The 17,382-nt window shown below is 44.6% G+C and overlaps 3 protein-coding genes across 5 annotated transcripts in view; 1 reads left to right on the forward strand and 2 right to left on the reverse strand.

Annotated features, from left to right (window-relative positions):
• The window catches only part of SLC26A1 (solute carrier family 26 member 1), a 34,083-nt gene extending 32,881 nt beyond the window's left edge, over window positions 1-1,202 (reverse strand). The window contains exon 1 of the mRNA XM_054185706.1: window positions 1,184-1,202. Within this exon, the coding sequence (XP_054041681.1) occupies window positions 1,184-1,187 (4 nt within the window). The 5' untranslated portion in view covers window positions 1,188-1,202. The remainder of the gene's footprint in view (window positions 1-1,183) is intronic.
• Window positions 1-10,652, forward strand: part of IDUA (alpha-L-iduronidase) — a 50,357-nt gene extending 39,705 nt beyond the window's left edge. For 2 of the 3 annotated variants that reach the window (XM_054185704.1, XM_054185705.1), the window contains exons 11-14: window positions 671-796; window positions 1,418-1,494; window positions 2,283-2,383; window positions 4,509-10,647. In XM_054185704.1, coding sequence (XP_054041679.1) covers window positions 671-796; window positions 1,418-1,494; window positions 2,283-2,383; window positions 4,509-4,609 — 405 coding nt within the window. In that variant the 3' untranslated portion in view covers window positions 4,610-10,647. Of the gene's footprint in view, window positions 1-670; window positions 797-1,417; window positions 1,495-2,282; window positions 2,384-4,508 lie in introns of all 3 variants that reach the window. The other variant, XR_008463822.1, reaches the window with a different exon arrangement.
• Window positions 10,653-12,382: 1,730 nt separating this feature from the next.
• LOC128903103 (purpurin) lies at window positions 12,383-17,096 on the reverse strand. The gene is made up of 4 exons (XM_054187016.1): window positions 16,980-17,096; window positions 15,373-15,509; window positions 13,692-13,804; window positions 12,383-12,609 (listed from the first exon to the last, which is right to left on the reverse strand). Exons 1-4 carry the CDS (start codon window positions 17,094-17,096, stop codon window positions 12,383-12,385), a joined length of 594 nt encoding a protein of 197 aa, XP_054042991.1.
• Between the last annotated feature and the right edge of the window lie 286 nt (window positions 17,097-17,382).

Consider the following 17,382-nt stretch of genomic DNA (forward strand, 5'->3'; position numbering starts at 1 on the left):
CTCTACTGAGAAAAGCCATGCCCAGATTACTTACTGTGAGACTATATGAGCAGCCTGTCACTTTATCTCCCTCCCCCATAGTTTCCCTATGCATTCAGACCCATTCAGACAGGTTAAAATAAAGGGGCCCATAGACAGTAATTGCCTTCTGACTTTGGTGTACCATAACCCACTGTTGCTGAGGCCTGTGAGATATTATAGCAGCCATCAAATTAACAAGGGCAGCAGCAAGGTTTTAGATACTCTTGGCCATCTGGTGAAACCTCATCCTCGGAGACCAGCTGAGTGGCTATTGAAGCTAGCAATAGCTTTCACTGCACACCAGGAATCTATAGGTAAGTGACAGAGGTGTGGTTTGTAAAGACCACTAGCCTGAAAGGCATTTGTGGGAGGTTACTAAAAGTGACAGATTGCGTGTAAAGGGCATTTCTGATCAACACAGTTTGTGAGGTAGAAGAACCCTCTGTTTCCTGAAGAGCTGGAAAACAGGCAAGATAAAAAAGTCTCCCAGTTTAAAGAACTTTGATGGCTGTAAGCCACTTATCAGCAACAACCCTATTGGAAATTTACAGTCACAAAGTAAATACACAGTCACTTTACACTGATGTAACAGTTGGCCCTAGGTGCTGTGATGAAAGATTATTCACAATGCTTTTTTTCGGCTCCACAGGACCCCATGACAACAGGCCCATTCCCGTTTCCTGAAGGTGGCATTCTGACACTGAAGCAAGACTTTCCTGTTCCCTCAGTCTTTCTTATCCACATCTGTGCAAGACCCAGATCTGTTCCTGATCAAGTATGTGTTGTATTCCACTATCAGACTCACCAAATTAGAAACTTCTTCCTGCTTCAAGTCTCACTAAGAGGAGCTGGACTAGCATTTGGACCTATTATTTGTTAGAAGTACCATGTAAGATTTAGTAAATAAGCAATTCTTCTTTCATGAGAAGGCTCCTCAAGGCATAATTGAAGATAAAGCATTTCACAGCAAGTGATAGGAGCCATCACTGAGATAAATGCAAGTTTACCCATGGGAAAATAGTAAAGCAGTACTGGAAAGTGCAGTATCTTTTTAAAAATCACATCATATGCTACCAGGCTTGGCAACAGCTCTCCAGGTAATAATTAGTAGCTAAAAATAAAATGGAATCACGGCTGTTGTAGATTAGACATCTGTATCTGCTCATTCAGTCCTGCCTATATTCATGGTGGTGCCCACAGCCGCTTAAGGTCCTCTGCAAGTCTGACAGCTTGGAAACATAGGCTACAAAGCCACAGAGCCAGGAATTTTGGTTTTTACTCCCATCTCAATTGAAAGAATTAAAGCAAATAATTAGTAATGAATGATAAATGCAGAAGTTTGACCTGCCTGATTGGTTTGTTCACTTTTCTTACATGGACATGTGTCTTTGGACAGGTGACTGGTGTTCGTTTGATCCCTCTCACAAAAGGGCAGGTCATTGTGTTGTGGGACGATGGCTGTGTAAATTCAAAGTAAGTAGCTTTTAAAATAAAGTGGATATAACCGAGTTATGAGCACATGACTCTCTGAGTTGCTACCAGTCCTACAAAGTGAAACAAGTTCACAAATTAATGACAGCTTCCTCCCTGAGAGATGCTACAGTGCATTTGTGTGACAAAACATACTGTAGGACCTACATTCAGTACTTACGGAGCACAACCCTGACTAATTTGCAGTCCAAGCAAGGGAATCTGCCTATTGCTCACCAGTACCCAGTCGCATTTTTGAGGGACTTGCCTTCAGCATAGCAGACAGGAAGATCCATGATAAAAGTTATAATAGCAGCAGGTGGTTAGGTGGGATCTTGCCCATCCCTGAAAGGGATGTGAGCTGAAAAAGAAAACCTCCAGTTCCTTGCTCCAGCAAGCTGTACCAGAATGGAAGCTCTGTGTACGTGGACTGTCAGAGTTAATACAGTGTCCATCCAGACTCCCTGAGGAAGCACAGATTTAGCTCCTTTTCAAGCCAGTCTCCATAGACTCTTCAGCCCTGATAACACTGATCTGGGAGTAAAAGTTGTTCAACAGTTTGTGATTCTGCAAGTACCCAAAATAGTAACTCAGTCTGGGTGTTCTGTGGGCTGTTGAAGCCATGTTTCTTCCTAATGCTGACAATTCATGCCATCCCACACTTGGTAGGAATGAGTCAGTTGAATATTTCCTATTTTTGGCCTTCTGTGGTGAAATGCCCTGGGATTAGGATTTGATTCCTCACCACATTATCAGTTGTATTTACTGAGCTGTCTGGTTTTCTTTTCTAGATGTATAAAGACATTTGAAGTGGAGTTCTCACTAGATGGAAAAGCATACCAGCGTATTAATGCCAAAGACACAATATTCACTCTTTGGGTCTACAGTCCAGGTAAGGCAGGAATATGCATATTATGTCATCTGTCATGTTAAGACTGCCACTCACAAGTGTATGAAACATCGTTTAGTAACTACTGAAGGTACATAGCTTGTTAGTGACACACACTCCCATCGCAAATAAGAGCATGTCCCTTCTTTTAGGACCACGTTCTCAGTGAAAGCCTTATTCCCACTGACTGACAAATAGTCATGAAGACATTATTAGGAGTATTGCCATAAGTAAGTTCCTTGTCATAGAAACCAGTCACACATCCGCTGGCCTGTCAAGCTCTCTGAGAGGCAAAGCAGTACTTTTGTCTCTATTTGTAGCTGATGTGGAAGCATGCAAAAATGAGGAAAAAAAAAATTGCTCCATGTGACCAGAGCTTGGTGTTGTGCTCTTGGTAGTAGACTCACAGCAAGGCAAGTCTAAGGCTTGGGCTCAGTCCCACAGGTATTTGCCATGCCTTTGCCTAAATTTGTACAATGCTCTTGGGGTAGGGCAGTAGAAGCAAATTGCCTTGGTAACACTTGTTTTGTACCACTGAGTCTTGAGGTTTTAGACTGCTTAAGGATAGTGGCATCAACACACAAGTAAGTGGGAGATCACATCCACCTTTCATTGTCTTCCATTTATTGTGTTCTGAGCTGCCCCGGCGGAAACTCACAATTCTGCTCTTTTTGGGTCACCTGTCCCTGTTCCCATACCCTTTACGGCTTGGCAGTCTTAAGCTATTGAGGTGCTTCCTTGTAAGCACAGGAGAGGTCCTCCTGCAGGATAGTTTGTTCTGACTGTCTGATGCCTAGCCAAGGAGACACCCCTCTCTCTGCCTTTTTGTAGAACTTTCTCTTTAGCCCTGACGAGCTGCCTAAGATTTAGATGTTTCATACTAGAGAGCAGAGAGTTTCATCTTTGTCAACAGGCAAAGCTTCTCCCAGAGCCTTTGGTCATATCTCCTCAAGCACAGCCTAGATGCAGTAGAAACATACCCAGATAAAAAAACAGTGGAAGAAAGTAGTGAGAGATGTTTTCTTTGGGTATTTTTTTTTGTTAGTTTTGTGGCTTTTTTAACCAAATGTGGTCTAATCTGCAATGTGACTGTCCAACAAGTATTACTAATAAGCACTGATCAGAGCTGTGTGAAACACAGACAGACCTTGCCTCAAAGTGATACTACTAAAAACCAATTCAGAGAGGGTTTTGCCAGAAACACAAGCTCATCTTAGCCTGAGAAAGGCTTAGCCTCAGTAGTGGGTGCATAATAAAATTCAGAGCTATTATTGCAATGTAAAGGGTACACAGATAAGCAAAGACTGTAAATCACAGGTAAGGCAAATTTGTGAAATTAGGATTCATTATCATCTAGTAGTGCATATCTGGGGAACCTACCATATTTGTTTGTATCAAAACCAAAAAAAGAACTGCTTGAAAAAATCGCACATCTCAGCAGCTTTTATTGCTAGGTACTTCTTTCTCACTCATTATTTCTAACATTCTTTTTTGATTAGAAAAAAAAATACTAAAGCACACATAAAAATCAAGTAAATAGATGAGAAAAAACATTTATATTGCTTGTGAGGTTTAAGAGTCTACTAGTGAAGCTTGTGTTCTTCAAACTGGATAAAGGATGAAAAGCAGCAGAGCCAGAACATCAGCTCACATACCTTTGGAGCAAGTGGTGCTCCTTCCTGAGTTGAGCAGGGGGTTTTCAGTCAGCCTGCACGCTTCTTCTCTTCTTTGTTGATCCTGTCCCCACATAACCTGTTCCAAAGGCACAATTGAGGCAGAAAAGTAAGTCAGAAAAAAGGAAATTTCTAGTTGTGGGTTGCAGAATATGTCATAGCCTTCTTCCAAAGGGACTGCTGTGACAGCAGTCCTATAGTTGAACTTGCAAATCCTAATGAGGAGAGAGCAGGTCCTTGGTCCAACAAAGAAAAAGAACGAGTAATTGGACATGAGGAATCATTTTTAGTTAAGACAGGCACAGGCACACTTACATAGGGTGCAGAACTGATTTCACCACTTCCCCAGCCCATTCCACAAACCTACATTTTATAGGAGTAGTGCCTGCTCCACATCCTCCAAGCATCAGGTGTCAGCCTTTCACAGTGACCATTTCTAACCTTTTAATTTGCAGGAAGCTCAGTCTCCGGCTTTTACAGAGTGCGTGCCATTGACTACTGGGGGAAGGCAGGCCTGTCCTCTCTTCCTGTGGAGTATGTTGAAGCTTTCAAGTGACTCCGAAGAATGGTGCCTGGCGGGGTGACTGAGTGGTGTATGCTCCCTGCAAATGACAACTCCCCAGAAAAATAAACTCCTCCCAAGCTGAGGAAGGAGTATCGAAAGGACCTGATGAAGCAAGTTAGGAATGCAAGTTAGAAGCAACTGCTCCTATTAACTCTTCAGAGCTCAAAAGACAACGTTATCAAACAGACACAACTGACAATCCAACTGGTACGATTGTAAGAGGCTGCCGCAGGACTGAGATTCACCTTGGTAACTAGGACTTAAGGGAATAAATATTATTCCCTATTTTACACTGAGCTAATGGCTAGGACAACCAAAGATTTATAGAGGCTACAAACTGCAGCAGGAACAGGACCATTGCTTCACTGTATGAGTGAGGATGGCAGGATAAGGGGGACCTCTGTGAGAGTGAACTGCCTGCTCAGCTGCTAGGCTGTCTTGACATAATGGTGTGATGGAAAAGCACAGAGCAACCAGACGTGTCCAGAGCATGAAGTGAAGGATCGCTGCTTCCCTGCTGGTTAGTCAGACATGCTCCAGTGGGTTATTTCAGAGCACTTAACGTGTCTTCAGGTGTATGAGGTTCTTCATCCTCTCACAGAGGGGTTCCACCAGCTGTGTCTGCATGTGTGGCTGTTATATTGGACGCCGGAGCTATTCCCTAACATGGGCAGAGGAAGGTGTAGGAGCTCATCCTTAAAGGGGAAGAAGGCACAAGATGGTCTAGCCTTCAGACTTCCCTGCCATTTCTGCTTTCTGCTTTTGTCCAAATCACCTATTTTCACTGTGGCCATCAGCCTCTTTGTGGTGGAGGCTCTAACCCTGAAAGCCCCTCTTTCTCTCCATTGCTGTCACCTAGCCTGGCCTTCTGCAGCCCTTAAAGCTAACGTCTCTCCCCAGCATGACTCCCCTCTCAGACTGCAAGTGACCTGAGGCTTGGCTTTGGGTAGCCAGGAGAAAGCTGACATGCTAGTTAGAGCCTTATGTGTTTTCATATTACAGGAGAATTCGTATTACATTCTTGAATGTGACAGGGCTGCTAGTGACAAACAGAAAGTTAACCAAGAACGGTTTGAGTTCCTGTGCTTTGCAAAGTGTGTGCACAAGTGTGTGATAGTCCCAGATGATAGGCTACGGGACACCTCTGGCTGTCCTTGCAGCTGCCAAACACTTTATGTAACAGAAAAGTTCCCTGAAATTGCAGGAGTGTTTTTTTACTCTCCCCTTTTCACAACTGGCACAGTTTGAACCATGCCTTTAAAATGCTTATAGAGGAAAGGATAATGCCAGTGAAAACAGCTGGAATGTTTTCCATAAGAGGAGCAACTTTATCACACAAACAAATCCCCTGCTGCTCTCTCTGCTGACATCAGCCACCTCACCAACATAACAACAAAGGCTGCATATTTGATGAAACATTCAGGTCTCAGACAAAAAAAAACAAGCTTGCACAGTAGGAGAGAGCTGAACTACCTCAAATGGCCCCACTTTTACAGCACAGAAAAGAAACATATACAAAAAGTCAGTATGTATGAGATTAAGCATTCTGTCTCCTTACCTTCTGGTTACTTGTTCATGTGCTTATGCTGAAAGTTAGCCTTAAAAGATTCATTTTGTCACAGAATTGAGACAAAGTATTTCTTGCATCACTTAAGTTTGAATAAGGAGTGCTTGTCATATCCTAACCAGCCAATTCCTCGCCCATAAAGGCTTGTGCAGGACAGAAAAGCACCATTGGAACCTACTTAATTGATAATTTTCTCAGTTTCAAAAAAGTTAGTGAGAAGTTCCACTTGGATGGAGATAGCAAAAATACATTTCAAAGTTGTTATAGCTACTCCTAAGTGAAGAACCAGAATATGCAATTAAATACATCTAGCAGTTAAGACATTCTGTTTTGCCAGTATAAAAAGGAACTACAGAAAAAATTACTTTTAGAAATGTTCAAGTATAGGTCCTTGAGAGATTTTAGTGCGTCTGAAGCTGGGGAAGATACAGGAGCTTGAGAGGACAGTTTACCCTGTTAGGATGTCCTATTATTTGATTAGTCTTCTGCTTTAAAATTTTCCCACAGTGGCAGTCAGAAAATAGCGATCTTTATCAAACCAAGGACCAAGCACTAGTTACAGGTGTTTGGAAATAGATGAAGCATAGCTGTTGTGAAGAGTATTGATTTTACAGTTCAGGGGTGTAGTAGAAAGTGTATAGGTGTGCAACTCATGAAAAATAGATCAAAAATCACTGCCCTGCTTTATTTAACTTAAATTATACCTCACACAAGTGAGGTCAGTAACGGCATATATGAGGCAAATGATGCAGAGCTGATGGGTCCCGGTGGAATGTTTGGCACAACAGAGAATGGCGACTCACGTATTCTTTCACTGTATTGAAATCTGTCCCTGTGGCAAGTGATTTCCTTTAGGGCAAGTTATCATCTTTCAGAAGATTTTAGGTTGGGAGTTTTTGCTTCTCCGCAGTGACAGACATGAGGCTTGCAGCTGCCTCTTTGAAGTGGTTTGTAATTCTCATGCTTACTTTTTTTGTCTTGTTAAAAAGCAAAGTAAGAGTGCTATTTTCTCTAAAGTGTCAAGCTAAAAATTCATACGTTACTGTATTGCTTTTTGAAGCCACAAAAAAACCAGAAATTTTATTTGTAAGGGCAGAGCTTAACATATTGTAGATGTAACTAAAATCCACTTTCTTAGGGTGAAGTCCAGCCACTTTGAAAGTCTGTCACTAGGTTCCTCTCTTAGGGCTTTTACATTAAACATTATCCAAAGTGTGGCAGGCACAGTGCTTTTTCAGGTATTGGCAGTGGCAAATATGCGTGGAAAGCAGAGCTGACCAAAAATGGTGCACTTTCTGTTCAGAAACAAGTTTTGAATATTCACCAAGATTTTTTTTCTTCTTTGCTGCTTTGGTGCTAACTTATTCCTTTAAGCAATAAGCAAGTCTAAGCAATTGCAGCAGAGATGAGAACTTGATATTTTCAACAAAGTATAGAAGATTTGGGCTGCCATTGTCTTTTTTATAATTTAATGTCTAGAGAAAAATTGTTTAGTACTTGAGTTTTCTGTAACCGTCTTTCACTGACTCTGTCTGATAGGGCTTCCAAAATTGCATGTTTAACTCTACCATCTCCTCTGTTATGGGACAGTGATCAGCCCCCCTTCACAGTTTCAGTTTTCAGAAGTGCCAGGTGTGCGTAGCACTAAGTGGGAGTAGAAGGCGCTTAGTAGTTCTGCAGCAGAAGAACCAAAGCAAGACTGCAGAACGCTCAGGTGTGTCTCTTGCTGGCCATAAATCCAAGTAGGAAAATCTAACTGCAACTGCGAAGAGCGATTGTTTGTGTGCTCTTCAGACAAAAGCTTCTGAGGCTATGAAACAGTTTTTCAGCTGTTTGTTAAAATGAATCCTAGGGGAAAACCTTTCAAAGGAGTGTTTTGTGTATATAATTATGTATATACTGGATTTGTTACCATCTTTTGTGCTACCCAATAAAACCAGTTTTTAATCTTTCACATGAACCCTGTAAAAGCAGGATCTGATCACTGCGTTCTGGAAACTGCTCAAAACTCTTGTGTAAACAACTTAGTCTTGGGAAGTAAAGTCTGTTCTGAAGATATAAAAGATAGCTTGTTTGGTGCAAGGTCCAACATTACATAACAATGAAGTGTGAAGGGAGTGTGACCATAAGAAATTTCAAGGATGGAGTAGGAACTTAAATGCATAGATTGCCTCAGTTATCACATCCCAGGGAAAACTGGCCTAACTCAACATGATATCGTAGGGTCAGATCTCAGGACTTGCAGTGTCCTTGCTGGGATGAGGTTCACTGGCATGTGAAGGACAATATCCATGCAGGGTTCCTCCTGCTGTTGCACAGTCGTAGGCTTTCTGCCAGCACTGAAGGAGCTTCTGAGGACAAAACAACAGTCCTTTTCATTTGTAAACAGCTTTTTCTTTTCTCTTGTTAGTGGAAAGTTTGTGCGGGACAGAAATTATGACTTGGGATCTGTGCATGCACTTAAAACCAGGAATAATAGACTGGTTCTCATCAGCCAGCTCAAACAGCAGACAGAAGTGTGTCTGCCTCTAGACATACCCAAGATGTTTTACATTGAACGCAACAGAATAACCAGAGAGATCCGATTAGAATACACTCGTAGCTACCAGCCCTACCCTATCTCGTCGTCTTCCACGTTTCCTGGAGTCAGTGGAGAAAAATGGATATGAGCTAACTCCCATCTGTATGAATTCACCAGATCATATGATGAGGGCCTGCATATGGTCCTGATGGGAGCATGTTCCCCTGTTCCTCTAAGAACAAGGCATGTATAATACCGTGGTGTGCTCCTATGAACCTGGAGGCACCATCTTGTGTGGCTGAGGAGGGATTTCAGTGCCAAACTCATCTGTACAGGCTATACCAAACACAATAAGGATGCACTTGGTCCTGCATATAGATCCGTCTTGCTAGAACTCCTAGTTGGTCTGGTCATACAGTTACTATAACCATAGACATCAAAAACCCCACTTCTCTAGGACTGGTAGTATTTGTCTGTATGTCCTGGCCAAAGGCCAGGCTCCTTCAGCTATGGGTTAACATTGTCTAATCACTTGTGATACAAGTCCTAAGTTCACAGATCGCCACCCCACTGCTTCCTCATGGGAGAAGGAAGCAAGCGGTGAACAATCAATGCACTGACCTTGCACTTAGCCCAGCACAAAAGGCTGATATATTTTCAACGCTCAATAGTCTCTTATCAATGTGGGGTTTTGTTTGCATTGCGTGCTGCTTCTCTCCTGTTTCTTTAGATGGTAGTTCTTAGCTTTAGATGGTAGTTCACTATCTTGTTCCCCGTCAGGGTAGCTTTCCTAGACCAGAAGAGCAAGGAACATCTTTATTTGATGCTGACTGAGAGCCTTTGGAGTCCCACCTGGAAAACCTGTGAAATTCAAGCTTGAGAGACATCCCTCCATCCCTGAGATGTCTCTGGCCTTGGAGAAGAGCCGTTAGTCAGTAGTTTCTATGCTCTTTCCAACAGATGCAGTAGATGATCATTGGATACTTAGGTGAGGTTGTACAAGTGTCTTCCAGAAGCTGTTCTGTAGCATAGGGCTCTGAAGGTCTTGACTCAATATCAACCAACCTTGTGCCACATACCTTTTGAAAGCCTCAGGAGTGGGGACTGTTCATCTTGCTCTTCCCTGTATGCTTGGTAATCACGACTGTTAAAATTTGTGTTGCTGACAAACTGCTGGGTTCAGGCAGGGTGCTGGGGGTGTTCTGCATTGGTAGTTTTATTCATAGGAAACATTAAAAATGAATGTGGTTTTACTAAGAGCAACATATGTAAAAAAGCTGACTCGACTTACCCTTTTTTCTACATGGAGTTGTCTAGATACTATTCTTTTGGTTCCCTCTATCTATGAAATTCGTGGCCATAAAACCTGTCAGTTCTCTGTCTTTCAGTTCTATACCTCTCAGATACTGGGGGCTGGATTATGAAGGCAGTGGGGAGTAAATTACTGCTTATGCCATTAGAAGTGCAATGAGGTCATTTAATGCAGTGTCCCAGTGCTATTGGAAGGAACATCTGCTTTATTGCATTTGAGATTCAGGGGCTAGTTAAAAATACTCTGTGCAGACTTTTGAGTACACAGGTACCAGAAATAACTGTAAGGTATTACCAGGCAGCACGGATCATACTATCAGCCTCAGCTCAGAGTTGCTGTTCAAGAGGATTTTTTAGCTTTGGAGTTTAAATAGAAATGTTGGTGGGAGAGGTACGGTGTGTGTGCCCAGGCCCTGCGGGCATCCACAAGCCTTCATTGCTTTGTGCAGCCCCACATGGGACCTGTACCCGCATACCCCTTGCCCATGGTCCACAAACCCTCTTCAGCTCAGCCCAGGCCCCTACCCCCGTGGGAGCCCTGCTGCGGGCAGCTCTGCCACTGCACCACCCTCCAGTCCCGTTCCTGGCCACAGCCACCTCGCAAGCATGCCTGTACCCTGCCGGGTGCCCTGCTGCCCTCGCTCAGTCTCTGGACTTGCCAGATGAACACCAGAACCGCACTGTCACCATGCATTTGTCTAATGATCAGCACTGCCAGGGAACCTGTCCCTGCCACCACCCTTGTCCTGCTCCCCTGGCCTGGTGTGGGGGAGGGACAATGCCCCACCTCTGCCTGGGTCCAACCTTGGCTGCCATCTCACCTCCCATCCGTGACCGGCCTTGCCCTTCCTGCTCCCTGACAGGACAGCAGGTAACAAAAAGCAGTTCCAGAGCAGTTTTTCTAAAAACATTTATTGACAAATGCCACATTATGTATTCCCTTGAAAATTCAAACATCAACACTGTATTGCACACAGTTTACAAAACCCCCAACATTTTCATGTGTTTTTCAGGAAAAACACACTAGTCCATACTATGTTTTTCTTTTTTTTTTTTTTTTTGTTAGCTGAGTGGCGACTTCAAGACCAAGAGGTCTGGTTCCTGTGCTTAAGGATAGGATCAGAAGTGTACTTGTACTTTTTAGCAGGCCCCTGGAAAGAAAGAAAAGTAAACATTAGTCCTTGTAAGTAAATTTGCAAAGAAGTGCTTCAACAGCCTTGTAGTCTTCAGTGAAGCTACAGCCTTCCCAGGGTACTTCTGAGTCACAGTACAAGATTAGGATGGCAGGATGCAAAAGTTGCTGTTTGCATGGTTCTGTGCCTGTTGGCATAGCACTTGTGCAGCCTTTGCTAGTCCCAGCTAGCCATGAGTTTTCGGCTTACACGAGAACCTAGGCATAAGCCCACACACCAACTACCCTCCCACTGCCACAGCAAGCGGTATGGAGGGGCGTGGGGCAGGGGTGCCCGTCCCGGTCCCATAGCGTTGGATGATGCCAGCACCTGCTCTGTAGTGGAGGACTGGCTCATACAACCATGTGTCCTTCAGAAGGTTTTAGCTGCTATTTCTTGACCAGCAGTGCAGAACATATGTGGCAACCCCCCAGTCCAGGTCCTCAGGCCTGGCTTAGTAAAGGGCCAATCTCCAGGCAAAGCAGCACGCATGTGAAGTGTGTGGGCACTCAGTTGCCAATGAAGAGGAATTTCTGCCAACAAAGAGGAATTTCTGTGTCCAGCATAGCCCCAAAAAATTACCTGCCTATCTCATGGACAGCAGCTCAGCTCCCATGCCTCCAGAAAAAAAGTTCTCTCAAAATGGGCTTTGGGCATGCTGCGTTCACATGTATGTGGAGGAACTGCTGACTCCCACTGCCAACAGACACAGTGAAAGCTGCTGCTCAGAGCCCCTTGTCTCTGCTACTCAGACCACCCAGGACACAAATCATGGTGGAGCTAAGAAGAGTGAGGGTGCTCCTTCCTGTAGGCAGCTTCTCCTCCTTTCCTGGAGGACAGTGCACAGACCTAAGGTGCTGTTATGCAGGTGGCCAAGACAAGCATTTCCAAGTGCAGAAACACCAGGTTGTTAGGCCCATCCCTATCCTGTCTATTAGAGTAACAAAGCGGATCTTCCTTTGGTGGTGTGCAGTTTCAGCACACAGGATTCCTATAAGGGCAAGACTTAAGCTGCAGGCACTCTCCCTTGCATGGACTTCCCTTTGCAGCTATTTTCTTATTAGATATAACATTTGAAAACAAAAGTTGCTAAAAGAGTACAATTTAGTTTGTTATGCTTTTGGCACATTTACAGTAAATGCTATCACCTACTCTACAAGCTGCCGGTGCAGCCATTTCAGTGAGCTTGCTAATTAGCCCAAAGTACCTGACTGAAGCACAGGCTGGAACTGGCCAGACATGCAGATTTCTTCCTGCTTCTGACGCACAATGCGCTGGATAGCTGGAGGGAGGCCACGGGGGTTGCGTGAGAAGATCAGGGAGTAGCCATCATCACAGGAGCCGTCCTCCTTTAGACTGCGGCAGGCATAGGTAATGGCATAGTTATCATAGTCGGTGTCAATCACCCAGTAGTTGTCCCCTGAAACATCAGAACACGTTTGTTTGCCACAGTGGGCAAAACAGAGCAGAGATGGACCTAGTCATCCTGCAGGGAGATGCCTCGCTTCAGCATATGGCAGGGATAACTTCCCAAAGGATCTAAAGTCACGTCCTGCATCCAGCTTATCTCCACACCATGAAGTGAAGAACTGGGACAAGCACAGGGCATCTTGGGACCATGTTGTTCCCCATGATGCTCAGTGCATTTTTGCCTTTGGTTTCTTGTGCTGTAAGTATTAGGAGGATTAGGACTTCCCAGGTTTTCAATGACAAAAAAGGATTTTATGTTTCTCACTCAAGCACGGGGGGAGGAGGCATATAGATTAAATTTTGGCCATACAGATTACATTTCCTGTACAAGAAGCCTCAGCAAAACATGCCTCCTGTTTCCAGCCTTGCTCAAATAAGTGTATTTTAGCATGTCTTATCTGCGAGTACTAAGTTCACGTACTTCTTTCTTACGCATTAGCAGGCCAACTCCTGCCCAAGTTCCCCAGCTGGAGTCCCACAGCTATGGGAGACTCAGGCACAAAGTATGGGGTGTGCAGGGCGCATAGCTGGTGTTCAGCACAAGCACCTTCTGCAAGGGGGACTGCAGCTAGCAGGTCCATGTTGTTACGTCCGGCTGTGTCTGTCTGAGGAGAACTGCGCCTTGCTGCAGAAGTGGGTCCACATGTCGCCTCCCATTAGCTATGAGGAGTACAAGGACGACTGACACCTTTATAATGCCCACTGTGGGACCCAGGAAGTATTGCTTCCCTATGGTCAGCACCCCACTTGGATGTACAAACTCGGTATGTGTGGCCCATTGCCTCTAATCTGCAGCCTCGTTGTTAATATATGTGGTGTATAGGTAGGGTCTCTGGGGAGTCTCTGGATCCTGTCCCTTCTATGGAGATAAAAAGCACTGTTTGGATAAAGCGTCGCCCCAAAAGAGGATGCTTTGTCTCCACTTGGAGCAATCTGAGCTCAACTGTTTTTCTCGCTCATATACTGAAACACACAAATCTGAGCAGCTGTAAGCTATTGACCAGCGCCAGGGGGCTGGAGAAGTTCACTCACCACCGCTGGAGAGGTAGCTGGCCAGGCCCTGGTAGGTCATGTACATTTTTGCTGGAGTGGTTGGGTCAGGGACTGTATACTGAGCAGCCATGTCAGCACAGATCACCCAAAACCTGCAATGAGATCCATGAGACTGAAGGTAAAACCCTGTGGCACGTGAGCTTCAAATGGGTGTCCCTCACTCAGGACTCGGGCAAGAGCCAGGCTACAGTTCAGCACAGCTACCCCAGGCATGGGCATGGCCTTTCTTAGTGCAAAGTCAGTGTTTGTCATTAAGTAATGCAAATCTGTGACACCACCCCTGTGACCGACAGTGCCCTGCTGCTATCTGGTTCCCCCTCTGCTGCGCGACTACACTGCGGCTGGGGCGGTGCCCTGGCCTTCCTTCAGCTCAGCTGGCTTCTTACCACCTGTTTCCGTACAAACGGACAGCCACCAAGCAAAATGATGGATGCTGTTTCTTGGCTCCCTGCTAGCAGTTTGCAGGGTGAGCTGACCTGCATTTGGGCTCATTCACCGTGTCCACCAGCGGAGGGGGGGAGCTGGCTCTCCTCTCTCTAACCCCTCCTGGCTCTACTGGCACAGGGACATCTGTTACAAGCATGGAAATAATTACAGCCACTCCGCTGTCAAAGCTCATTAAAAGCTTTCATGCAGGCTATGGGAATCCTGTAGCTGCCCAAACAGCCTGTCTTCATCATTTATTTCTTCTAATGCCCTTCTCTAGTTGGCATCTGTTTACTTTGAATGCCACCTACATCTTGGCAGTTTGTCAAGCGTTACCTGGATGTGTGAAAGGGTGGAAGTGTGTTCATTCCCTTCCTTGCACAAGTGGCATTTCCCCTTTCCTCTGCCATTGCAGAAATAAATTCCTGGCAGCCTTGAGACCCCACTTGATCTCTGAAGAGTCCTTTCAAGATTTTTCCCACCTGCACTGCGTGACATGCCTGCAAAGCTTCATTTGCCCCATCCCCAAATACCCTGGAGTGCTGTGCTGTCAGGACTTATAAGGTTCATAGCCACCTGCTCTATTCTATTATTCATGCAGTTAGGCACTTCTTGGTAGTTAATGCACAACAGAATTAGTGATAGCCTACTGGAAGCCCTGGATTTTCTTTTCTACACCCAGAAAGCTATTTAATCCCTTCACATGCTGTAATCCCTTGTAGTAACCATGACCAACAGACAAAAATTTAAAGCTTCCTTCCATCTGTCTATTTAGGCATTGCAACAGCATCTGAGAGTTAACCACGTTTTCCTCAGAAGTCCATCCAACACTGTGTTCAAAGATCTGTGAAAGTAATGCTCACTTACACTCCTCTCCTTCCCTTGAACACCTCAGTGAAATAAGAGTTGTCCTGCCCTTGCGGTGACACAGCCTTTGCTAGATCCTCTCACTTGGTTGCAACTCACTTACCTAACTGCTCCATCATTAAAGATTTGACTTTATAATTGACTTTATCAGTAGTTTTGTGATGGACCCAGGCCAGAGCCAGGCTGAGAAGTAACCCAGGACTTAAAAGTGTCTAACCTCTGGCTTCTAATATGTTGCCTTGATTGAGCTTCCCTTTTTGATGAAGAAAACCTGGTTGTACTATGTGCTCAGGATAGATCACCATCCATGTCCCCCTCCTCAAGTACCTCATGGCAGCAGCTAGAGATAAAAGTCAAGATAGCTCACCCAAAAAGCTTCACACGGCCTTTGGAAGATGCTGTCATTGTGCCATCTTCCTCCACAGTGTATTCAGCAGAGATGTTGTCCTGAAGGAAAAGGCCTTCTGGATCCTTCTTGGCCAGGGCATACCATTTCCCTGCATACTAACATGAAAGACTGTTAATATCTGGATCAATCACCATGGCTAGCTTAGCACAAAAGCATTTTTGTAAATATAGCACCCTTCTAACTACCTGTTGCCTGGCCTATGGGGAAAGTCTGAGTTTGGGTGGGTATGTAGCACACAGGTCGTGCTATGCCATCGGATGGATCCTTGCCTCTGAGCCAGGAGGAGCGGGTGTAGCAGCTCTGCACTTCCGCATGCGTGTACTCGTTGTCATGTGAGATGTTCCTGTCTCAGTCACCCTGCACTGAAAGCTTCTCCCATCCCAAGATCCCTGCTCCAAGTTAGACTGGTTCTTCCCTGTTCCTGCTCAGGTCCCTGCTTTTCTGTGGAAGATGCTGTCAACGACACCAAATTGCAGCCACAAAGACCTCAGCAATCTGGCTGGAGACACTCTCATGGCTGCCAGGGGCCACAGTTGGTCTCTGGTGGTGGAAAGGGTCTACCCAATGGGGCAGAAAGCAATGACTCTGTGTGCTATGAGGACAAAAGGATGTGCTGGGAAGACTAGCAGCAGGGGAAAATGAAATGAGGTCAGGGGGAAGAAAACTGCTTGGAAAAAATGCGTCCCTGAAAACGTACAAGCAATAAAATGAAAACAAAATCTAAACAGGTGACTGACAGACAGAAAAACCCTCAGAAGTTAACATTATTAATAGAAATATTGAGGAAAGCAGAATTTAGCTGTGTTAAATTTGATTTTTCAGTGGAGCTAATGAGATCTGTTTGACAAGTTACACACTTAAGCCTGAAACAGAGTCCTTAATTCCCAAATACATGAGCCTGATAAAACTTTGACTTTTTAAAACTGGGATATTCCCGATGCTCTCCCCAGACATGGGTTTGTTTCCATCAAAGTCAATCTTACGTAGAGGAAGTAGTGTCCTGACCCCAGCTGCAGCTGGGAGAGATGTTGGTTGAAGGACAGTCAAAATAGGTACTGGGACACGTGTCTGGACTTTTCCAACACGAAGTTAGGCCTGATTTCCTCCTCAGATGCAAGAAGATTAAATGCTGTGTTTAAACAAGATTCAGTCTGTGTTCAGGATACCCAACTAGATACATTTTCAGTTTGCTGTGACTCCTGAGAATGGCTGGTGGTGGTTGGAAGCCCCCCAAGGCACATGTTTGGACTTTCTCTCTGATGGGGATCTAAACTGTTTCATTCATGGGACGGCTCAAACCCGCGATCTGTATCGAGCTTCAAGCTAACAGAAGATGATGTCTAAAAGAATAACATTCCCGACTTTCAAGGCCAGTTTTACCATAACACTCAGAAGGTTAAACAGCAGTGAGAGAAGAAAACTACAGGAACAGTGTCTAAGAGACAGCATGCAGAAGAAGTTAACTTTTGTTGAGGACCCCCTTTAGACTAACCCAACCCATAACCTGGAAAAACAGATCATGTACGAAGCTTCTTCACATATACTATTGAAGTAACCATAATTACCCTTTTTGGATCAAAATTGTCTTTCACAGAGAAAGACTCCACTGCACAGGTCTGAGCTAGGCTATGCTCAACAGTGGAGAAGATCGAAGCCAGGAAAACATACTGTGCGTATTTCATTCTGCAAGACAAAAGGAAAAGTGGAGTTTTATTTCATGCAGTAGATGTGGGTAGTTAGTGAGGTGCCTAGAGACACATTCCCCTTGTTTTAAAACTAGTTTCTTTCCATGCTGAGCTTCTTTCTGTACCAACTCCACTGAGAAACCACTGAATCATTGTGGTGCCTAAATCCAGCCAAAACTGAGCATCAATGGCAACTACTTTGTGAGAAAACTTTGCTTGCCATCAGTAGTGGTATTGTGGTTTGTGACATTTTCACTGTATAAATCAAGCCAGACTCTGGATA

The sequence above is a fragment of the Rissa tridactyla genome, chromosome Z (assembly GCF_028500815.1).
Source record: "Rissa tridactyla isolate bRisTri1 chromosome Z, bRisTri1.patW.cur.20221130, whole genome shotgun sequence".
NCBI classification, from domain to species: domain Eukaryota; kingdom Metazoa; phylum Chordata; class Aves; order Charadriiformes; family Laridae; genus Rissa; species Rissa tridactyla.